The sequence below is a fragment of the Leucoraja erinacea genome, chromosome 17, assembly GCF_028641065.1.
Source record: "Leucoraja erinacea ecotype New England chromosome 17, Leri_hhj_1, whole genome shotgun sequence".
NCBI lineage: Eukaryota > Metazoa > Chordata > Chondrichthyes > Rajiformes > Rajidae > Leucoraja > Leucoraja erinaceus.
The window spans coordinates 34,116,141-34,141,294 of NC_073393.1; the positions used below are offsets into that span (position 1 = coordinate 34,116,141).

Below are 25,154 nucleotides of genomic sequence, written 5' to 3' on the forward strand. Positions count from 1 at the left end.
TGGGGGATTATCGTATTAAATGCTGAGCTGAAATCAACAAACAGCATCCGCACGTGGGTGTTCCTCTCCTCCAGGTGTTGTAGGCTCAGGTGGACTGCAGAAGAGATAGCATCCTCTGTGGAGCGGTTCGGCCGATAAGCAAACTGGAACGGGTCAAAACTGGAGGGGAGTTTTGACACCATGTGCTGCTTAATAAGCCTCTCAAAGCACTTCATAATTATTGGTGTGAGTGCTACGGGGCGATAATCATTCAGGCAGGTTATTGTGGACCTTTTGGGAACTGGTATGATAGTGGCTGTCTTGAAACTGTATTTTTCCTACCTCAGATGTTCGGCTAACTAGTCACTTGTTCCCAGTTCCGTCTTTTACTTATAAATAGTGAGATTGCATTTGTGAACTTCTGGTCTGTAGGAACTATTTTAAAATCGTTGGGATTTTCTGAAAAAACAGCAGCTGTTTTTCCACTGTATCTCGCTATTGGTGACAATGATAAACTAATGCGTACATTACCTGCAGAGCCATCTCCTAGAAAGGAGGTCCTCAGATCCTGGGAATTTATTGCCTTTCTGTCTCAATGATTCTGCATAACTAATGTTTTGGCCACGCTCATCACTCACTCTGCACCAACTGCAGGACTTCCATTCCAGAGGATTAAAAACAATAATCCTGGATGGCACTTCAATGAAACATTTCATTCATTCAGTATTGCATTGGCTTTTGAATGGAATCTTCAAAGACTCCATCTATTCTCACCATTTCTGAGACCAGGCAAGTTCTCCTCAATGTTCTGGCCATTGTTTATTCTTCAACTAGAATTACAGATTAAATCATTATCATTATCCAAACATTATCAAATAATACCATACCATGAAAAGTACGTTGGTAATACAAGGTAATGCACATACTGGAATCTTCAACTAAACACAAGGTGCAGGAAGGAGGAACTCAACGGGTCAGGCAGCATCTGTACCTTGGCTGCAAACTGCTACATGGCTTTATGAAAAGGGATATGAAATATGCTATATAAATGCAATGCTTTTTATTCCTCCAATATGAAGCAGCCCGAGTACTTCATGATAGAATTCTGTTGCAATTTATGGAGTCTCGTTATTTGATAACTGCAAATTGCAATGTTAAAAAACACATTTAATAGTGAAACTTTGTGGTAAATAACACAGCAGTTGCTGATTTACCGTACGGGTCCTCAAAGTGGCAGATGTCTATATTGATGGTACAAGCATAAAATATGTACTCAAAAGTACTAAAACTACTTACAAAATAAACAAGGGAGGACTTTGACTCTACAAGGCAGGTTGGACCATAAGACACAACAGCTGTGGAGATTTCCAGTTAGGTTAGTTTTATTACACAATTAGCTGACTGCCAGTAAATTGTAGTTTAATCGGTAGAAAAATGGCTGGAACCAGAGCCATTTCAAAATTGAACATTATGACTTTCAGGAGAGCACAATAACCTGAAAATTAAAAAAAAAAAAAAAACACTTCACAACAAAGCTGCATTTATTGGTCGAAGACAAACTGTGCCATGATTTCAGTGCCGTGGCGACCAATTCCATACATTATTGACCAGCATCACTGTTTCAAGTAAAACTTGATTTATAATCTAGTGCTGAACAGTTAAAAATTTACAGCCAATATATTCTTCAATTGCTGAAATATTGCAAAAACCAGAAGGATTGTGTAGGCTAAGTGTCAATTTGTTTTGTTTAGCGATTTTATCTATTTCCATTATAATGACTAATATAACAGGCTCCCATTGTAGTGCACTCCATATATATTACTCTTGCTTGTTAAACCTGGGAACCCGAGGTGCACAACCAACTTCCACTGCTAACGTACACAGGTACAAATGTGCAACATTTATTGCTTGGAAAGAAAAGTAGCTCAGTCTTCAATGGACTTTAGGAATTTCTCATAAGCGCCTTCATCCATCAGCTCATCAACTTCTGCAGGGTTGTCCAGCGTCATTTTAATAAGCCAACCTATCAAAAAAAGTTTAGAATTCAAATAAATCTTTGCAATTTGGTACCTTTATAAAAGTTATAGCCTCACATTGAAAAAGAAGACTTTATAAAACTTGTAGCAATGTTTAATGTAAAACATTGAAACAGAAAGTAAAACATTAGAACAGAAATGTTACGGCATGTATTACAACCATTCTTTACCCAATTGTGCAGAGAAGAAAAAAATACTGAATGAACTAAGTACAAGGACAATTTCTATTGGGGGGTCTGAAATGGTAGTGATAATAGAGAACACGGACACAAAATGCTGGAGTAACACAACGGGTCAGGCAGCATCTCTGGAGAAAAGGAATAGGTGACCTTTTGGGTCAAGACCCTTCAAAAGAGGTATGGATGCAATGCTGTCAGGACTTAGAGCTTAACGTAACAGATTAAATGGTCAACAAGAAAGGTAACAGTGAAAGGTGAGGGACAGTAACAATGTGGGCGTCACTAGTAAACCTAGCTTTTGACACCATTTATCATTGCACTTCAGATTGTCCTGACCCAATTTCTACGGACTCTTTGAAGATGCCCCCATTGTACTGCAAGTTAAGGAGTTTGGCACAGCATCAATTAATATCTCAGCCTGGTGTGCAACTTAAAGAGGAGCTTGTAGGTGCTTGGATGGGAGAGGATGTGGGTGGTCACCATGCACTTACATCAACATAGAACACGATCAAGCAGTAAGCCAATAACTAAAAATGCTCGAACAAGCAGCAGGTCAGGGCAAATCTGAGGGAAGAGAAACAAAGTCAATGTTTCAGGTTGTAGACCCTCCATCAGACACCTCAGACAAAGGGTTTCCGACCTGAATTGTTGACTCTGTTTCTCTTCCCACAGATGGAACGTGACCTGCTGGGCACTCCCAGAATTTTTTGCATTTGTGGCAGGTTTTCAGCATTTGCAATTTTGTTTAAACGTTCAGACTGAGCAGCAAGGCAGTTGTTTGCAAGTAAATGACATTTGGAGACAAAACTGACATCAATTTCCACTGTTTTGCTAACGATTAAGATTAGAATGATAGGGTGTTCATTATCCAGTCGTATTTGATCTTTTTGTGAATGGACCATCATTTGACAGTTTCACATCGTGTCAGGTGTTGCTGCTGTAACAGTTGGACTAGAGGCAAAGGTCGTTCTCAAACACGAATCCTAGAGGTAGGATATTGTTGGAGCCCAGATCATTATTGTCTCAGCTGTACTTTTACTTATCAACCGAATAACTCAATCTCGCTGAGAAGTGGTTGCTGATATTGTGGGGACCTCACGTGGGGAGAAGGGATCTTTGGCTTGGCATTTTTGGCTGCACCGTTGAACTTGGTAAAGTAATTGATTGGTATTGGTTTCTTGTTGTCACGTGTATGGAGATAGTGAAAAAAAACGTTGTTTTGCGTACTATCCAGTCAAATTGTATCATACTAGAGGACAATCAAGCCACACACACGTACACCAGGTAGTGCAAAGAATACAATAACCAGAGTGCAGATTATAGTGTTTTAGATTGAACACAATGGAGATTGTTCTCATGATAATGAATCTATTTCCATCAGAACAATGTGGTGGCCACAATATTGCCTTGAACAGATACATCTGAGACTGTTGATCAGTGAGGACAAGGTTAAATATGACTTTTGTTCCTGTTATTTTGCTAATCACCTGTAGATTCAAACTTACAAGAGTTGTCCCACCACAGTACATTCTGTGCCCTTGCTACAGTCAGTACCTTTCTCAAGTATTGTTCAAATGTGAGCAGTATTAATTTCACAGCTGAGAAAGGCAGTTGGTGGCAATCAGCTAGAAACTAAAAATGTTCTGCAGATCAAAGACAGACTGCACAGACGTTTAAGGGGTAGATCATACCTGACATAGTCAAACCTTTTAAAGAGGTGACAGAAATAGTGAAGGAAGTGCAAAGTTCATGGGATGCAAGCAAATTGTTGAGCTGGACAGGAAACTGGCTGAACAACGTGGTAAAGGACAGGTACTCGAGTTATCAGGCTTGACTTGTGTTGGAGCCACGACTATTAACGTCTGTTACAACTGCTGACGATAAAAGGTTGTTGTTGATGTAAATGGTGCAGATGGAAGCAGTAAATTAGTAATAGGTTAAACAAAACTGTGTCTTATGTAGACAAATGTGAGAAGATCAATTTGGACCTGGAATATACTGATCCCCACCTCAACCACATTTTAATTGGTAAATTGGTGCATTAGCAGCTGAGAAGTTTAGACAAGCAACAAAAGAAGTCAAAATAGACTTGGGTTCTCGTAAATTATTAAAACATTGAGGACAAAGAAAATAATCTAAAAGATTAATGGAATGATGTAAAATGTATTGAGATAAAAATAATTATTGGGGATAAAAGTGATTTTACAGCTCTGCTAAACTCTGGCTAAACTAAACCAAAACCGCTTACGGATCTTTATGATCACAGATTAGAAAGCATCTATTGGCACTGCAGAAACTGTAGCAAAAAAATGATCGATGTGATATTGGGAAATATTAAACAAACAAGCACCTATTCCTTGGAAATTATATAGTTTAGGTGGAGATTTGATTGGTTTTAAGATAGTAATGGAAATGATAGGATAGGAAGCAAGCTGTAAAATTGGGGAAACTTTGCAGAGTTATCGTGACCAAAAATGCCCCTGAATGCAAACATTGAAAGAAAGAGCTCGCCAAGGTTGCATAATGGAGGCTAAAAGTAGACATGACTATTGGAGGAAGTATTGATTCTCAGATCAGTTTAGGATATAGGGAGAAACTGGATCTTGGATGGAGGATTCACAGAATTCTGACATGGTTTAGAAAGATTAGAGGGAAGAAAGAGAGGCAGAGCACAAACAACCAACATTTTAACAGTAGAATAAAAATGGTGTTTTTTGGCACTGGGTGATGATCGAACAGAGGGTCAATGCAGACCTTCAGAATCTGATGGAAATTCCAGGGAAAGGATTTGTATCTTGAATTGAAAAGAGTAACTACAGCTTTGCGATGATGGAACCAGCAGCAAAATTGACATGCAGCCCATTTGTGCTTTACAGATGGAAAGCAAATGAATGAACCAAGAGTGGACTATCGAAGGGGCCTCATATAGAAACATAAAAAATAGGTGCAGGAGTAGGCCATTCGGCCCTTCGAGCCTGCACCGCCATTCAATATGATAATGGCTGATCATCCAACTCAGTATCAAGATGGCGGCGCTGGCTTAACAGCTGCGGCCCACCTGCAGTCCGTCTGGTTTTTTTTCTTTCGATTTGTTCCTTGTCATGTTTTAGTTAATTTTGTTTTATTAAGTTGTGTATGTGTGTGGGTGGGGTGGGAGAAACATGCTTTGGCCTCTTCCTTCGGGGGATGCGACTTTTTCTTCGGTCGTGTCCCCCGTCTCCGTCTGCGCCGAGGCCTAGTGGCGGGGCTGGCGGCAGCGGAGCTGTGGCGGCGGCAGCAGTGGCGGAGACCTGGCTCAGCCCTGAGGCTGTGGCGGCAGCAGCGGAGACCTGACCCGGCTGGAGCTGTGGCGGCAGCAGCAGCAGCAGCGGCGGAGACCTGACCCGGCACCCAAGCTGTGGCGGTGGCGGCAGCAGCGGAGACCTGGACCAGCACCGAGGCTGTGGCGGCGGCAGCGGCAGCGGAGAACTGGCTCGGCCTCTGAGCTGTGGCGAGGCAGCGACCACCCGCAGAGTTTGAACCGTCGCCTCGGCGCAGAGGGTGAACAAAGAGGGAAGAGCCAGAGACTTTAAGATTTTGCCTTCCACCACAGTGAGGAGGTGTTTGGTGAACTCACTGTGGTGGATGTTAAATTTGTGTTGACTATGTGTTTTGTCATTTTTTAAAATTATATGTATGACTGCAGGGAAACAGAATTTCGTTCAGACCGAAAGGTCTGAATGACAATAAACGAATCTAATCTAATCTAATCTAATCTAATCCTGTACCTGCCTTCTCTCCATACCCCCTGATACCTTTAGCCACAAGGGCCACATCTAACTCCCTCTTAAATATAGCCAATGAACTAGCCTCAACTACCTACTGTGGCAGAGAATTCCAGAGATTCACCACTCTCTGTGTGAAAAATGTTTTCCTCATCTCGGTCCTAAAAGATTTCCCCCTTATCCTTAAACTGTGACGCCTTGTTCTGGACTTCCCCAACATCGGGAACAATCTTCCTGCATCTAGCCTGTCCAACCTCTTAACAATTTTGTAAGTTTCTATAAGATCCCCACTCAATCTTCTAAATTCTAGCGAGTAAATTCTAGCAACTATTATTTGGCCATGCGTATTGTGAAATTGTAGACATATTGCCAAATACTCTTTGTAAGCCTCTCCCAATGTTTGCAGGAACAGTGTAGATTAGAGTTAGTTGCTCTGTGAAAAATTTAGGCAGATAACCAGCACAGAAAATGGGAGATAAAGCTGATTTAAGAATAACAGCTGATATATCTTCACCCAGGATCGGTCTCCGAATATATGCAAAATAATTATGTTTGAAGCATTAATAACAAATTCATACCAATTACAACATCAGTCACCAACCCCCACATCATTGTTGATCATATAGAAAAATAACATATCCATACCCCACCTGATAAAAACATTTAGGATTGGCCTTTCTGCCACTTCCACGCACAGATCAAAAAATAGTTTCAGCAATATGAATACATTTAAAACTTTTTTGCAGCGGTAAACTTTGCCAATGTTTCACATACCTTCTCCATAACAAGATTTATTGACTAGTCCTGGATTGTCAGCTAAAGCTTTATTTGTGTCAGTTACTTCTCCAGTGAGAGGTGAATACAGTTCACTGGCAGCTTTCACACTTTCCAGGGCACCAAACTCATCTGAGAAAAAAAATGTTTAACACTAAGAAATTGCAATACAATAAACTTTGTGCAGTGTTGACAACAACGTTGAGAACTATTAAACTATTTGTAAGATCTAATATACGAGTTATTAGTTTAATACTTTATATTTATAGTTAGATTTATACCCATCTGATCTAATCTAATTTGCCTGCGCTTGGCCCATTTCCCTCTAAACCTTTCATGAACCTGTCCAAATGTTTTTCAAATATGGTTACAGTATCTGCCTCAGCCACTTTGTCTAACTATATACGCACTATCCTCTTGGCCAGAGGTTGCCATTCAGGAAATTTACAATTTTCCTCCTCTCACCTTAAACTAATGCTCTCTAGTTTTAGATTCCTCTTTTCTGGAGCGAAAAAAAAGTGTGCATGTGAAGTCACCTTATCAATGCCCCTTCGTGATCTTATACACCTTTGCAATGTCATAGCTCAGTTCCTTATGCTCCAAGGAATAAAGTCCCAGCCTGCCCAATCTCTCTATAACTTAGACCATCAAATCCTGACAACATTCTCATAAATCTTCTCTGCATTTGTCCAGTTTAATACCATCGTTTCAGCACGGTAACCAAGGCTGCACATAATACTCCAAATGCAACCTCACCAACATCTTGTACAACAGTGTACAGTGTACAACATCTTGTACACTGGCCGCGAGCCAGTGGACGACATCGTCAACAGCTGCATCCGCTGGACTAGAGGGCGGCAGTTTCGACCACCCCCGGGCCGCGGAGTTTGAACCGGCCCGTTCGCAGAGCTCGGTGAGCCGTGGGACTGACTTACCATCGCCCGGTGGGGTATCGCCTCAGCGCAGAGGAAGAAGAGGAGGGAAGAGACAGCAGCCCTAAGATTTTTGCCTCCATCACAGTGAGGAGGTGTTTGGTGGACTCACTGTGGTGGATGTTAATTTGTGTTTACTCTCTGTTCTGTTGTTTATTATTGTATGTATGGCTGCAGGTAACGACATTTGGTTATGACAAAGGTCTAAATGACAAATAAAGGATCTAATCTAATCTAATCTAAACAGCAACATAATGCCCCAACTCCTTTACTCAATATAGAAATGTACTCCATGGAGAACGGTCCCGAAAAAAAACATCACCTACGCCTGTTCCTCCAAAGATGCCGCCTGATACACTGAGTTACTCCAGCACTTTGTGTCTATCCTTTACTCAATGTCCTGACTGATGAAGGCCAATGTGAGAAATGTCTTCTTCACCACCCTGTCTACCTGCGACAATTTTCAGGGAACTATGTACCTGTACTCCCCAGGGCTCCAACATTCACTGTAAAAGTCCCACCCTCGTTTGAAATACCAAAATGGAGCCTCTCACAATTATCCAAATTGAACAACTTTTGCGATTCTTTGGCCCACTTACTTAATTTAATTTAATTTAATTCAATTTAATTGTCATTTGGACCCCTTGAGGTCCAAACGAAATGCCGTTTCTGCAGCCATACATTACAAACAAATAGACCCAAGACACAACATAATTTACAGTTTACATAAACATCCATCACATCGCTGTGATGGAAGGCCAAAAAAAACGTATCTCTCCACTGCACTCTCCCCCCCCCCCCCCCCCCCATGTCAGAGTCAAAGTCAAAGCCCCCGGCTGGCGATGGCGATTATCCCGCGGCCATTAAAGCCACGCCGGGTGATGCAAGGTCGCACACCGGGTCTTGGTGTTAGAGCCCCCGGCGTGCGCTCGCAGAGTCCCGCGGCCATTCCAAGCCGCGCGGGGCGGTGATGTCAGGCCCCGCTCCAGGAGCTCTTCAACCCCGCAACTCGGGCGGGAGAAGTCGCCGTTGCAGGAGCCCTGAAAAGCGGTCTCCCTCCAGGGACCCGCGGGCTCCCGGTGCCGCCGTCCGCCAGACCCGCAGTTGCAGCCTCCGAATCTCCGGAGGTCGGGCCGCAGCAGCAGCAGCGCTCCACCACCGCTCCACCCGCTCCGGACTCAGCCAGCTCCGCGACGGTGAGGTGAGTCGGCACCAGAGTCCCCGGTCTTCTCCTGTTGGAGGCCGCTCCACATTGCAGCCCCAACCGTGCAGGGAGAGATTTAAAAGTTACCCCCTCCCTCCCCACCCCCCACACACACACACACCCCAACAAAAAATAACAAAAACTACATAAAAAACATAGACAAAAATTAAAAAAATGCGGACGGGCTGCAGAGGCCGCTGCTGACGTGAGTTTAATTGTTCTTCACTGTCTGCAATACCACCTACCTTAGTGTCACCTGCAAACTTATTAATCATGTACATTCTCACCCAAAACCTTTATATAAAAGACAAACAAAGATGAGCCCAGCATCAAAACCAATTAACTCTCTCCCTAGATCCCTGTGATCTGACCTTCCAGACGAGCCTACCATGTGGGACCTTGTCAAAGGCTTTGCTAAATTCCAGATAGAAAACATCCACCACCCAGCTCATGATTTCCTACACAGAAAGCTGTGATGACTATTCCTTTCCAAAAGCTGGTAGATGCTGTCCCTCACAAACTCCTCCTGTAACCTACCCCACCACTGATGTCAGGTTCACGGGTCTGCAGTTCCTTGGCTTTAAAATGGTTAGCAACCTGAAAAAAACCCTTGTCTTACAGAACTTCTCCTGTTGCTAGATATGATGCAATTATCTACAAGAGTCTCTGCAAATACTTCACTAGTTGAACTTGATTAGGTCCTGGGGATTAATTTACCTTAACGTGCTTTGAAATTCCTCTTTGGTAGCCACAGGAGACAGGTGAGATTTTCAAATTGATATTTCTGTTTTTTTCCTATGGAGAGTAAAGCCCCTGTCCCACTTATGTGTCCTTGGCACACTAATTACGCAACCTCGTGATTGCGTTGAGGCGCGACGGTCCCGCGAAGGTCGCGCGCGATTTCATGCGCCCGCACAGCTGTATGGAGCGTGTGACGTCATTTGAAGATGAACACACAATGCTAGAGTAACTCAGCTGGACCGGCAGCATCTCCGGAGAGAAGCAATGGATGATGTTTCAGGTCAATACTCTTCTTCAGTCTGAAAGAAGGGTCTCGACCTGAAATATCATCCATTCATTCTCTCCAGAGATGCTGCTGGTCCCACTGAGTTACTCCTGCATTTTGTGTCTATCTCCAATCGTCTTGGCCCCGCTCTGGGAGTAGAAGTGGGGGCGGATCTGGACTGCAACGGCCGTGAGCCCCAGGCCGAGCTCGGCGATCGTTTGCCTGCTTCTGCTGCTGTTGGAGGTGAGACGTTGCGTTGCGCCTGGGTCTTGGGCCTGTCCCACTTTGGCCGTCAGTTACGCGACAGGCTGTTGGCGTGCGAAGAATTCGTTCGCTACAAAATTTCGGAGCGCCGCGTGATACAGCGCACAACTCCATACCCTCCGCGCTTCTCAGTGGGACCGGCCCCGTGCGGCCACACGATGCCTGTGCGCCTCAACGCGACAACGAGGTCGCGTAATTTACGTGCCAAGGACACGCAAGTGGGACAGGCCCTTAACTCTTTCTTTGGTCATTCGTATATGATCCAAGACATCACTGCCTGAATTTCCTAGCCTCTATGAATTTCTCCACAGTTACAAATGGAGAAATATTCATTGAAAATCTCACCCATCTCCCGTGGCTCCCCACATAGAAGGCAATGCTAATCTTTAAGTTGATCTATTATAACCCGGGCCACACTTCAACTCTAAAAAGAATCTTTTGGGATTTTCCTTTACCCATCTCATGTCCTTTTTAGTCTTCTTTATTCCCTCTCAAGGGTACTCCCACATTTCATTTGATCCTGCTCAAACTAAACAAAAAACAAAGTGCCAAAGTAACTCTGGGGGTCAGGTAGTATCTCTGGAGAACTTGAATGAATGAATGAATGAATCTCTTTAACTTGGATAGATACATGTCTCAGGTAAGGTCCCTTCTTCAGTCTGATCTTATGGAGGGGGGTGGGGGAAGAGAGCAGAACCAGGACAAAGACTGGCAAGTAATAGGTGGATATGGATTTGTGGGGGGGGGGGGTTTGAAAGGCAGATGATGGACACAGGACAGAGATGAAAAGGCAGAAGATGCGAGACAAAATGATTGAGCAGCAACCTTTGCAGAAGGCAGGGACGGGAAATCATGTTAAAGGTGGCAAAACGTTGCAGAATATAGTGGATACGGAGGCTGGTGGGGTGAAAGTGAAGGAGCAGGGATCTTTATCCTTGTTCTGTCCAAAGGGAGGGGGAGCGAGAGCAGAACCTGTGACACAGAGGAGGCGCAGGTGAGGGATCCATCTATGACAGCAGGAGGGTAACACATTTACTTAAGAAAGAGGACGTCTCGGAAGTTCCAGAATGGAAAGCCTCATCTTAGGAGCAGACAGGGCTGAGACGAACAACATTGAGAGTAGAGGATGGCATATTTGCAAGAGGCAGGGTAGGAGTCGGTGGGTTTGTAGCAGGCATCAGTCAATTGTCTGTCCACTGTGATGGAGACAGAGAGCTCAAGAAAGAGGCGAGAGATAATCTAAGTGAACTTGAAGGCAGGGTGAAAGTTAGTGGTGAGGTTAATGAAATCAACGAGTTCTGCAGGGGTGTAAGAGGTGGCCCGGAAGCAGTCATTTGGACCAAGGATAGTTTGATGTAACCAACAAAAAGGCAGGCACAGCTGGGGACCTAGCAAGTCCCCATGGCTATATCATTAATTGGATGAAAGTGAAGGGGGTCGAAAGAGAAGTCGTTGAAGTTGAGGACCGGTTCTGCCAGGATGAGGAGAGTGCTAATAGGGGAAAACTGATTGGGTCTCTGTTCAAGGAAGAACTGGAGGGACTCAAGCCCTTTCTGGTGAGGGTTGTAGGTGTAAAGGGACTGGACGTCCATGGTTAAGAAGGAGCAATTGGAACCTAGAAATGTAAGTTATTCAAGAGTTGAAAGGCAGACGAGGTACCTCGGACGTAGGTCAGAAAGGGACCGGACATCGGGGGGGGGGGATAGTAGGTATTTGGAGATGCGTTCCGTGGAGCAGAAGTAGACAGGCTCAAAAATGAGTTTCTCTTTCTTCAGTACACGTGCCCCCTCCCCTCTAGGTCTACTGTATCTCCTGACTGATAACCATTTTTAAATCCTCTGCATTCCCATGCTGACTTGTCTGTCCTGGGCATCTTGCATTGCCAGAGAGAGGCTACGTATAAACTGGGGGGAACAACACCTCATATTCTGCACGGGTGGCTTACAACCCAATGGTATGAACATTGATTTCTCCAATTTTAGTTAACTAAACCCCTTACCTAAACACCGCCAACGCTCCCCACCTCAATGCCCTTTTCTCACCTGTGACACACCTGAACCCGCACCTATTTCTCCCCTCCCCTTTTCCCTTGCTTCATAATTCACAACTTTTCAATCCTTTCACACCTCTTGCTTCTCATATTGGTCCTTTGTCCAACCATCTGCCTATCAAACCCAACCTCACCTGCCATTACTTGTCAGGCTTTATCCTGCTCCTCCTCTCCTCCAGCTTTAATCACCCACAACCCTCCCCACAATCAAACTGAAGAAGGGTCCTTATCTGAAACATCATCTATCCATTTTCTTCAGAGATGCTGCCTGACCCACTGAGTTACTCCAGCACTCTTTTCTTATAAACCAGCATCTGCAGTTCCTTGTTTTTTGCATTAAAAATACAACTTATTTTTCTTGAGCAGAGCCTCAATATGTCTTGTAAAACAACAGTTCCCTAAAGTCTCCAGTCTTGAGCATATCCATATCCACAAACCCTGTTAAGTTTTGTTTTTAAAGAAAAAAAATCATCCAGCTTAAGAAAATATATATTTTTAAATCAGTACTTACCCAACTGGTTCAATTTTGTACCAATTTCTGGCAAACCACAATATACAACATCTCCTAATGCTTCCTAAAAGCAAAAACAGTCCAAGTTACTACCAAGACCCTTAGCAGCCATTCCTCAACTTTGCATATTTCTGTAATTTCACACTAAAACAAATCCTTTCAAAATTTCTAAGTACATATAGCAAAAAAATTAAATTCTTGTATTGTCACACAAATTTTAACCAACATCGAAACAATACACATTAACCAACCCCATATCTATAGTTATAATGACAACTTTAATAAACTTTTTACATCATCCATTCATATATACATCACCCACAAACATATATAGTATATATATACTAGACCAAGGGAGACCCGTTGGGTCCCGTCCCCTCAACGTGCGGGGGGGGGGGGGGGGGGGGGGGGGGGGGGGGGAGATGGAGGGGGGGGAGGGGGAGAGAGATAGAAGAGAGAGGAGGGGGGGAGAGAGAGGGGGGGGGGAAGAGAGAGAGGGGGGGGAGAGAGATGGAGGGGGGAGAGAGAGAGAGAGAGGGGGGAGAGAGGAGGGAGGAGGGGGGGGGAGAGTGGAGGCCAATTCTCTGGATGCTTTCAAAAGAGAGTTGGATAGAGCTCTTAAAGATAGCGGAGTGAAGGGAAATGGGGAGAAGACAGGAACAGGGTACTGATTGTGGATGATCAGCCATGATCATATTGAATGGCGGTGCTGGCTTGAAGGGCTGAATGGCCTACTCCCGCACCTATTGTCTATTGTATTGAAATAATGGACCAAAGTTTCAATGGCAAGAAAGTGGAAGAACAGATGATGTTAGAAGACCAAACAAGCAATCTTAATGATAAGAGATAACATTGAGTTGGAAGCTCCAGTCAGGGCCAGATTCATCCAGAAAGAGTGAATATAGAATGTAATGCAGTCGGTGGCAAAGGTACTACATTTGTATCAAGAATTGAAGAAAATATTTTTAATATTTTTTTATTGTATCTCTGGAGCAGCTCATTCCAAACTAGATGTTAGCAAAGCACACAAACAATGAATCACTTGAGATGATCTACATTAAAGGAGCAAGATAAGAACAATTGATGCTTTCCAAGAGGGATACAAGAAATTGAATTGGCAGAAGGTAACTGCACTTAGCTGAATAAAAGGACAGCAGTGCTGATGTTTTATGATGAAGGGTGATGGTGGTTTGGAAAGGTGGAGGAAGTATATTGTGTGAGCAAGCGGAATTGCTTATAATGTCAGCTGGGATGGGAGCCAGAATGGCAAGCTCGATGTTCAGCAGTTTATTGGAATCAAGAGAGTAGAGTTAGCCTCATCAACAAGGTGTAAGGAATAGGGGTGTAAGGCTAAAGTGTGAAAGATCATAGGATCGTGTGATAGGAGCAGAATTAGACAATTTGACCCATCAAGTCTACTCCACCATTCAATCATGGCTGATCTATTTCTCCCTCCTAACCTCTCCCTTCTGCCTTCTTCCCATAACATCTGACACCTGGAGAAAGGTGAAGAAAGATGCAGGCACAGAGTAACGCAACCAGCGAGTCAGGCTAATGGAGTAGACAGGAAAGTGGAAAGATTTACTGAGGATTTGCACATTATGTGGGAACAAGAGAGTGCTCAGATATATCCATTGACTTTGTGCCAATCTGCAAATAGAAGAGATCACACATCCTTACTCTGATTGTAAACTTCTAATTCCATGAACAAAGCTAGAAAGAGGTCCTAGAAAGAGGTCCAACAAAGAGGTCAACTGTAAGAAAAATCTATGATATTCAGGAATATTTAATGATGCATTGACAGGCCTTGAGGTTTTTTCAAATTGGAAATCAAAACTTCAGTTCATGTTAATTGTTAAATTAACCCAAATAAGGGCTTGGCTCCCTAGCACCCCCAGGGTTCATTGAAGTTCATTTTGACATGTGTTCAGATACAAAAGAAGGATAAGCAACATAACAGACAAGCATGAAGTACTCTTTTGAGAAAAATAAACAAATGAAAGAGGGAAATAATTGAGGACCAGGTTTTGTTGCCAGCAGAGAGAGGATCCCAAGCCTGCCCACTGCTTGGGAACAGTGAGAGGAGTCACCTTCAGCTGCCAGTCACTCATTCAATGGCCAAACGGAACTGTACTACCAATAACGTTGTTGAATTGTCAAAATTATTTCAAAACAATTAAAAATTACATTGTAACATATAATAACAAAAACATTTAGTTAAAAAAAAATTCAAATATTTTAAAGATTTTTTTTTTTAAATCCTTCACGAATCTTGAGCCCTCATAGTCGTTCTTCTCCATCTAAAACAATTGAGAAGAACTCCCAACTCCTGCATGGGGAAGGAGCAGAAGAACTAGCATTGAACAGCTGATGGCATAGTTGAGGGCATCCCTGCATAACGTTCTAAAGTCCCTGACGTTTAGACAAGGAGAGCCAGCAGTGGCTGCTAATATTTTCCTGCAAAGTCTGCCCCTTAGTTACAGGAACAAGCATTTTAATCTAACGGCCATGGTGTGCTGCCATTTCATTCATCAACAGCGCCACCTATTTTTCATCAATGACTGAACATAAAGCAGTATTCACTTATCATCTGGTAGACAAAATTGCTGGAGAAACTCAGTGGGTGCGGCAGCATCTATGGAGTGAAGGAAATAAGCAACGTTTCGGGCCAAAATCCATCCTCAGACCCTGGGTCTGAAGAAGGGTTTCTGCTCGAAACGTTGCCTATTTCCTTCACTCCATAGATGCTGCCGCACCCGCTGATTTTCTCCAGCAATTTTGTCTTCCTTCGATTTTTCAGCATTAACTTATCATCTTCTGATTCTTTGTTGGAAAAAAAGCATTAATTTCAATTGGAAATGTACACTTTGTCTGGAGTACATCCTAAATCTGAAATTAAGATCCGAATCCGTTTTCAACCATTTAAATGTCTATCTTGTAGGGCAATATTCTTGGTATATGTAGTAGCTCTAACCCATTTTCCACCACTTTAAAGAAGACATTATTCTGCCTTCCTAAAAGAAAGGTTTCAAAGTGCGTGTTTGAAGTGGAGGATTGAAGCCGGCAATAAAACTAGCCCTCTCCCCGCAGGCAAGTCAATCTTTGAATCATAGATATTTATCAAACAGGAGGCTATTTAGTCCGTCATACCTATAATGACCAAAAATTGAGTGAATTAGGTTAATCACATTTTCTGGTTCTTGATGCACAGCTTTATGGATTATAGGTTTAATTTAAATGTGATGAGGCTTTTTTTTGCCTCCAAATCCCCATCAGATAGTATTCAAGATCTTCATTGCCCCACCAAACACTACTTGTTACAGGCAGAGTAATTCCACAACTCCCCCATAAGCCTTCCTGTAAAGCAAGTTGAAGAAATTGCAAGTGGAAAATCAGACTTGCTGCACCGATTTGTGCTGGAGGTGTAATATGTTCTGCTCAAGTTTTTAGCTCAATGGTAATAATTGTGTTGTGCTTGTAAGACACAGCCTTTTAAACTAGTGTGCTCAAATACAGGTAATATTTAGCACTAAACTAATTCTATACGAAATTCACATTTCAGCAAACCACAACTGAAGACTTTTCATTTTACGTTTGAATGTCGTGTTTTGTGTGTGACAAGCAACACTGCTGTGCTTGCAATCCTCGTGTAATTATTGCAAATAATTTATTTGGTGCCAATAAACTTATTCACACAAATGGCAAACTACACCAACTTGATATGAAGAAGCCACAAGGCCCACAAGTACTAATACCAACGTGGACTTTGTTCCTATGATAATCCCAGATTGATTAGGAAAAGCTGATTCTGCAACATCAAATTGAGCAAAGGGCTAAGTTCAAGAACAAGTAGGGCTCATGCAGTACAGGATCAGTTTAAGAATTATACTGAATAATAATTAAAAAAATACCCACCTGAGCATAATTGCTAATGCCCACTGTACCAATTCCATTTTCAACTGTTATCCATTCATGTTTGTCTGTAAACTTGCGAGCTGGAATGGTATATGTTTACATAATCAGCTAACACAGAATGAGACAACTTTTTATCTATAGTTTTGCAATCTCTGAATGATATGAATATTTAAATATCAAAAGCAACTTGACATTTATTGAAGCTATGAACTGCTGAGCCAGACATCAGATACTGAATATTATCTTGGCTTTTCCTTTCATCCACATGGCAGTTGGTTCTGCACAGATGAACAGTTTAAAAGTAGACCTTTGTGATAATTCAAAAGTAACAAATGTCTGTTGAACTATTTGATAAAATGTAAAGAACACTTTAGGAAATTGGTTTAAAAAAAATCAATTAATATTAAGAGGAGCAGACTTATGTTAGCGGTGTTCTTGCCCACTAGAATCGAAATGAACCTTACATTCTTTAACAATCTTCCAGTTAGTGATCCAATTAGCTGACATTTTCCAGCTGCTTCTTTACCCAAAAATTCTCAATCAGATCCAAAACCCCTTTTTCTCCAACTGTTATATGGTTATTGTTATTATATGATCCAAAACCCCCTTTTCTCCAACTGCAGCATAACTTTTTGTGGACAAGCAGCAAGTTTAGTGTCAATCAGAGCCTCCAGTCTGCTTTGCCATTCAATAAGATTCTGCCTGATGAAACAGTGCCTCATGGTGATGTTCCCATACCTCTCCCTGCACCCCACATACCCCTGAATGCCTTTTAGTTCGGATATCTCTCAATTTTGACAGCCATAGAATTGTCGAAAGATTCACAACTCTCGGTTTGTTCTGAAACCACAAACCTTGTTTCTGGATAACACACTAGGGCAAACTTCCTTTCAGCATCCAATCCATTCATCACAGGTGGAATCTGACGGGTTTCACCAATCATTCTTCTAATTCCAAAGAGCATCGGCCCACTCTGCTCAATCCATCTTGATACACCAACCCCTCCATCGCTGGCATCAAACCCAGTGAACCTTCTCTGCACGGCCTCAAATGCAAATAAATATGAAGACCAAAACTGTGCACTGTATTCCCACTGTGCTCTCAGCACATCCTGTAAAGCTGCATCAAAACATCCTTACATTCACACTGCATTTCTCTTTTAAGATAGACCAACATTTCATTATCCTTCCTAATTACTTGCTGAAACAACATACCAATGTTTGGTTTCACATACTAATGCTCCCAGATTCCTTTAGACCATCACATTCTGTAATTTCACTCCATTTAAACTAAAAAACTAATTATTATTCCTCCTTCCATCTCACATTTTCATACTTAATATTCCATATGCCAACTTCTCACCCTCTCATTTAACATGTATATCTCTGTGCAGGATCCAAGTCTGCCACACAACTTGCAAATCCACCTATCTTTTCAACACCAGTAAATATGGCAAATAACTTCCCATTCATAAAACAACAGACTCTGCTTGATTGTTTTATAATTTTGTAAACATTGTGCTATTAGCTGCCTAATAATGGATTCAACAAATTTCCCCAACATTACACTGGTTTATAGTTTCTCGATTTCTGTCTCTCTCTCTATTCAAAATAGCAGCATTATATTTGTTATTTTCAACCCTCAATCACTCACGAAGACTTGTCAGCCTTTAGCCTCACCAGGAAACAGCAGCAGGCAATAGCTTCATATTTTCTCCATTGTTATTGAGTAAAATTCTATACCACAAAGGCTACATTAAAAAAAAATCTAATATTTTGCTATTCAGATGTAAAATCCAAGTTAACTGCAGAACTCATCCAGCAAACCACACAAAAATGTAAAGCAGCAGAGATTAATTCTCCACAATGGTATCTCTATTCACAGAATCAGAAGCATCACGTTGGAGGACTTGTGAGATTTTTCCTTGGACTTGGTGCCTCCATCTGCAACCAGCGGCCCTCAGTTGGTCAAAATTGATCTCTTCCCTCAACACTAGTGCTCCTCAGGGCTGTGTGCTCACTCCTGCTCTACTCCCTGTATCAACGCAGAACTGTGTGAACATGCTCAGTGACAACATAATCTTTAGTATGCCGATGATACCGCTGTTGTTGGCCAGGTCAATAACACGATGAGACAAAGTACAGGGGAATGAATGAAGAACCTAGTGTCAGGACACACTGAGCCCTTAACATTAGCCAAAGGAAAGAGGTTACTTCTGTGTGGTTTGCAGGATGAGTTCTACAGCTAACTTGGATTTTACTTCTGAATAGCAAAATATTAGATTGTTATTTTTTTTAATGGAGCCTTTATGGTATAGAATTCTACTCAATAAGAAGTAGAAATGGGGATGGTGATTATGTGTGAACACAGCCCTGTCCTCATCAACGGTACTGTTGTAGAAATGGTTGATAGCTTCAAGTTTCTTGACATCTATATCCCCAGCAATCAAACCTGGCCCCTTCACACTGGCATCACCATTCCTTCTCTCTAGACATGTTGCCTGTCCTGCTGAGTTACTCCAGCATTTTGTGTCTACCTTCGATTTAAACCATCATCTGCAGTTCTTTCCTACACCATTCACAGTGATACCGTGATCATGAAACCGCAACAGTGTATTTCTTTCTTTGGCGTCCAAGAATATTTGGCATTTCAATGAGGATTCTCTCGAACTTCTAGAGATGCATTCTAAAGTATTTTGACAGGATGCATCGCGGCCTGATACGGAAACCGTAATGCTCTTGACTGCCTGGACCTAAAAAGAGTGGCGAACATAGTCCTGTCCTTCACTTCCTTCCATCCGGTCCATTTTTCACTGTGCGTTGCACCAGGAAGGCTGGAAGTATTGTCAGGGATGCCTGCCACCCAGGTCATTCCCTTTTCTCTCGTCTACCTTCCAGTAGAAGATCCAGGAGTTTCAAAGCCCACACATTCAGACTTAATGGCAGGTTTTTCCCCACACCCATCTTACTCTTGAAAACAAATCAACTCTTTCACATTCCCTTTCCGGTCAATGGTGCTGCCACTTACTCTGCCTCATTTGTTTAATACATTATTGTACTTTATTTTACTTTACTACTTCAGTTTGCAGTCAAATCTTTATATCACTTTGTTGTTCTTGCATTCGTAGTATTTGTTGCAGACCAACTGTGTTAATTGTTTAATCTAGGAGCTGCATGCCAGCAAGAGACTTCATTGCCCCCCGAATAGACTAATATGAACCTGCTTCCTCCAGGGTTTTCACCAGATTGTCCCATGGTTTCGGCTCCACTCGCTTGGATGTACATTCCTCCAATAGCAGAATAGCAATAGCAGAACTTAACATATGATGGGCGTTTGATGGCACTGGGCCTGTACTCGCTGGAGTTTAGAAGATTGAGGGGGGACCTCATTGAAACTTACCGAATAGTGAAAGGCTCGGACAGAGTGGATGTGGAGAGGACGTTTCCACTAGTGGGAGAGTCTACGACTAGAGGTCATAGCCTTAGAATTAAAAGACGTTCCTTTAGGAAGGAGATGAGGAGGAATATCTTTAGTCAGAGGGTGGTGAATCTGTGGAATTCTTTGCCATAGAAGGTTGTAGAGGCCAAGTCAATTGATATTTTTAAGGCAGAGATAGGTAGATTCTTGATTAGTATGGATGTCAGGGGTAATGGGGAGAAGGCATGAGAATGGGGTTAGGGGAGAGAGAGATAGATCAGCCTTGATTGAATGGTGGAGCAGACCTGATGGGCCAAATGGCCTAATTCTACGCCTATCACTTATGACATGAACTGAAAAGATTTAATTCCGAACATAAAAGTTTGCTCACAAGTAACAAAGTAAATGTACTGATATTTCTCATTACAAATTGTATTCCAGCATTTTCTCATCTGTCTGGCTCCTCACTTGTCAGCATTCTAGGCTTGAATTCCCCATGAACTAGCCAAAGCTAATCCTTGTGTTTGCTGTCAGTGTTTAAAAACTCAACAACACGTAATTAGTGAGCAGCAAAATCAGATCGGCACATTTTCCTACTCCTAGCACCACAACCTGTTACATAGTCAGACAGCACGAAAACATGCCCCAGCTCATCCATCTCCACCAAGATTCCCATGTACACGAGTCAAATTCCCCTCATTTAACCCTTTACCCTCTCACTTTTTGCATATTAATCTGTCACCCACAACCACTGAGTGCTGTTCTAATTTCTCTCAGGAGGTTGTGGGTGACACAGCGGCGCAGCGGTAGAGCTGCAGCCTCACAGCGCCAGAGATCCGGGTGCTGTCTGTACGGAGTGTGTACGTTCTCCTGTGACCTGCAAGGGTTTTCTCCAGGATCTCCAGTTTCCTCCCACACTTCAAAGAGGTAGGGTTAATTGGCTTGGTATAATTGTAAATTTTCCCCAGTGTGTGTAGGATAGCGCTAGTGTGTGGAGATCACTGGTCGGCACGGACTCAGTGGGTCGAAGGGCCTGTTTCCATGCTGTATCTCTAAACGTAGACTAAATGGCAAATAGGTTGGAATAGTGACTGATGCCCTAGATCCACCGTCAATTTTATCTCTCAACCAGATGGCTTGATTATCACCAGAATGCCTTGATGGGAGCTTGCTCTGTGCAAAATAACTCCTGCATTTTCAACTTTCAACAAGATTGCACAGTATTAACTTCAAAGCATGGTCCATGGGGAGGGGAGGGATGCTATATATATATATATATATAATCTAGAACAAGATGTAGGGACACCTTTATCTGAGATCCATTTTTATGTATCGACACTTTAAACAAAAATCTTACATTAGTAAACATGTCGTACACTTGGTCTCCACATTTTTAATTACTGCATCCTTATGAAGAGAATTTGCATGCAAGCTGATCACAATAAAATGTCATGATTTACAGAGAATTACCACCAATACTCAAAATTGACAGTTTTCACAGCACATTTCATGTTTCAAATCTATTTGATAGATGAGCATTGAGATAGTAGAGACTGCAGGTGCTGCAATTTGGACCAAAATAACAAACTGCTGGAGGAACCCAGTGGATCACGCATCAGCTGTGGAGGCAGAGGATGGTCACGGTGTCGGGTCAAGATCCTACATCAGGAGTACGAGGGAGGGATGAGTCAAGGCTGGGATGTGATGGGTGGAACCAGGAGGACAGATGGAACTAGGTGGAGGAGGTGGAAGGTACTCCTACGGGCAGCACAGTGGAGTTGTTGCCCTACAGCGCCAGAGATCTCAGCTCAATCCCGACTACGGGTGCTGTCAGAGTTTGTACGTTCTCCCCGTGACCTGCGTGGGTTTTCCTTGGGTGCTCCGATTTCCGCCCACACTCCAAAGATGTATAGGCTTGTAGGTTAATTGGCTTGGTAAAATTGAAAATTGTCCCTAGTATGTGTAGGATAGTGCTCATGCGTGGGGATCGCTGGTCAGTACGGACTCGGTGGGCTGAAGGGCCAGTTTCTGCGCTGTACCTCTAAACTGGCTGCTCCTTCCTCTCAGTTCTTTATATTGCTTATCACCCCTCTATATTCAGTCCTGATGGTGGGATTTTAACGCCGAATGCCGACCATCCCTCTACCTCAAAGATTAACACAGAATTAAGTTGAAATGGTTTTCTCCAATTACACTTGACTGCTAAGAACATACATTTAATGTAAGCCTAAGGACTTCTATTTCTAAGGAAGGTTACTCTTACACATATATTGGCCATCAACACTCCACACACCCATAACAGGATCTTGCCATCACATGCACTGACATGCTTGACATGCTGAGTTTTTCCAGCATTTATTATTTCAGATTATAACATCTGCAATCTCAAGGGTCTCCACCCAAAACGTTGCCTATTTCCTTCGCTCCATAAATGCTGCCTCATCCGCTGAGTTTCTCCAGCATTTTTGTCTACCTAGTCTTATCTTGGTCTTTTAAACTCTGCATCCCCAATCACTATTAATGGTAATTCACGTGGAGGGAAATTACTTGGATGCATTATTTTTCCCTCACATGGTATTTTGTTGTCACGCATTACTGAAAGGAATGTCGCAATTCCTGTTGCGTAATTGTCGACTGCAACATACAATAATTAATATTATTCACATTTCCATGCTTTCTTTAGGCATTATATATCCCATGTAATAATATACTATTCAGTCGGGGGAAAATGCAAATAACGAGCTACTGGTATTCGCCATATGGTACAAACGATCTGGACAATCCTGTTCTATTGGCGAGTCGAGTCGATTGATTTAATCGAGTATTGAAACTTTGCTCAGTGTCAATTGATACAAAGTGTTTTAAAAGGGTTATCTTCTCAGATAAAGTGTACATCCTTATTTAGTTAAAGTTTTCGACAAGCAAAGTTTCCCATTAATTAACCTGGACAGATTTATCCCAAAACTTGCGGTAAATATTATTAGCACTTTTAAATGCTACGTTGATGTCCGCATCAATCAACAAACGTGCAGTTGTTGCATAGGCTGGGACTGAAAGTGTTGACAGCTGTAGAGGGAACAAGCGGACCAGAGGGCAGCTTGTAGGACACAGTGCATTTAATGCAAAGCACCTTAAAATGCATTATATTAAAATAAAAATTCGGAAGAACCCAAACAATACTTTACACCCCTCTCTGCAAGGATCCAGCAAACAGTAGCAGCTAATCCTCAAAACTGACCCATTACCTGGCTTTTCACTTTAATCCTTATTATCACCCTCCAGCCCCTCATGGGAAAATATCTTCAAAAAAATACACAGGTAGAAACAATCTTGGCTCAACTTTTGCAAATAAGAATATGTTTCCAACGTTTTCTAGCTGTTTTCTTAATGCAATCTTGCAAAAGTAGCAGGGTTGGACTTTCCTCTCGCAACTACTTGGTCCGTTTAACTTGCTGCTGGTGCTGTCTCCAAACACCCACCTACCCCGCCACCCATCCCCCCGAAGGTTTGCAAGAGAGAAACGCACCAGAAAGGGCCGCTGCAGCGGTACTCAGGCTCCGGGGCAGTCGGGCGGCTTGCACTGTCCTGTACGACGAGTGTAAGCACAGGGAAGCCGCCGCTCGCAACTTGGCCGCGAACCTCCACGCCATCTTTGCAGAAGCTGAGCGGATGGGGCGGCGCGAGGGAAGTGCCCGGGAGCCGGCGGCGGCGGGCGGGCGGGCGGAGCTGTCACTCAAGTGCAGGAGACCCTCGGTGCGTTCCTTGCACCGCCCGTTCTCTGTGCACCGCGCCCGTGCAACATACTGCACCGACCGCTCCCTGTGCACCGCGCCCGTGCAACATACTGCACCGACCGCTCCCCGTGCACCGACCGCGCCCCGTGCAACATACTGCACCGACCGCTCCCCGTGCACCGACCGCGCCCCGTGCAACATACTGCACCGACCGCTCCCTGCGCCGCATCGGGCCACCCATTCCCCGCACCGTGCCCGGGCTGCACCGCTCCTTGCATCGCCCCGCGCCCGTGCAACACCGCGCCCGGCGCCAACATTGCAAGCGACATGGCAATCACTGCGGATCAATAGAGTGACACAGTGTGGAACAGGCCCTTCGGCCCAACTCGCCCACATCGGCCAACAATGTCCCAGCTACACCAGTCCCACTTGCCCGAGCTTGGTCCATATCCCTCCAAACCTTATAGAGGTATACAAAATCATGAGAGGAATAGATCGGGTAGAGTCTTTTACCCAGAGAAGGGGAATCCAGGACCAGAGGAAATATGTTCAAGGTGAAGGGGAAAGGATTTAATAGGAATCCGAAGGGTAACTTTTTCACACACAGAGTGGTGGGTGTATGGAACAAGCTCCCAGAGGAGGTAGTTGAGACTGGGACTATCCCATCGTTTAAGAAAGAGTTGACAGGTACATGGATAGGACAGGTTTGGATCTATTCCTCATGATTTTGTATACCTCTATAAGACTCCCCTCATCCTCCTGCGCTCCATGGAATAGAGACCCAGCCTACTCAGCCTCTCCCTAGGCTATAGCTCACAAGAATTTCATTGTCCTGTCTGGGACACATGACAATAAACTCTCTTGACATGACTCTTGAACATCCTCGTAAATCTCATCTGAACGCTTTCAAACTTGACAATATCTTTCCAATAACATGGTGCCCAGAACAGAACACAATATTCTAAATGCGGTCTCACCAACGTCTTATACAACTGCAACATGACCTCCCAACTTCAATAAATACTCTTGACTGATGAAGGCTAAAGTGCCAAAAGCCTTTGTGACCACCTGCAACTTGACCTTCCTGGGATGGCAGGACTTTCATATGAAGAAAGGCTGGATAGACTCGGCTTGTACACGCTAGAATTTAGAAGATTAAGGGGGGGATCTTATAGAAACGTACACAATTCTGAAGGGGTTGGATAGGCTAGATGCAGGAAGAATATTCCCGATGTTGGGGAAGTCCAGAACTAGGGGGTCACAGTTTAAGGATAAGAGGGAAGTCTTTTAGGACAGAGATGAGAAAATCATTTTTTTCACAGAGAGTGGTGAATCTGTGGAATTCTCTGCCACAGAAGGTAGTTGAGGCCAGTTCATTGGCTATATTTA

General features: G+C 43.2%; 1 protein-coding gene across 1 annotated transcript; it reads right to left on the reverse strand.

Annotated features, from left to right (window-relative positions):
- Positions 1-1,502: 1,502 nt before the first annotated feature.
- On the reverse strand, positions 1,503-23,740 carry LOC129705391 (glycine cleavage system H protein, mitochondrial-like). The gene is made up of 5 exons (XM_055648945.1): positions 23,558-23,740; positions 16,615-16,694; positions 12,700-12,763; positions 6,733-6,864; positions 1,503-2,002 (listed from the first exon to the last, which is right to left on the reverse strand). Exons 1-5 carry the CDS (start codon positions 23,679-23,681, stop codon positions 1,905-1,907), a joined length of 498 nt encoding a protein of 165 aa, XP_055504920.1. The 5' UTR covers positions 23,682-23,740; the 3' UTR covers positions 1,503-1,904.
- Positions 23,741-25,154: the final 1,414 nt, after the last annotated feature.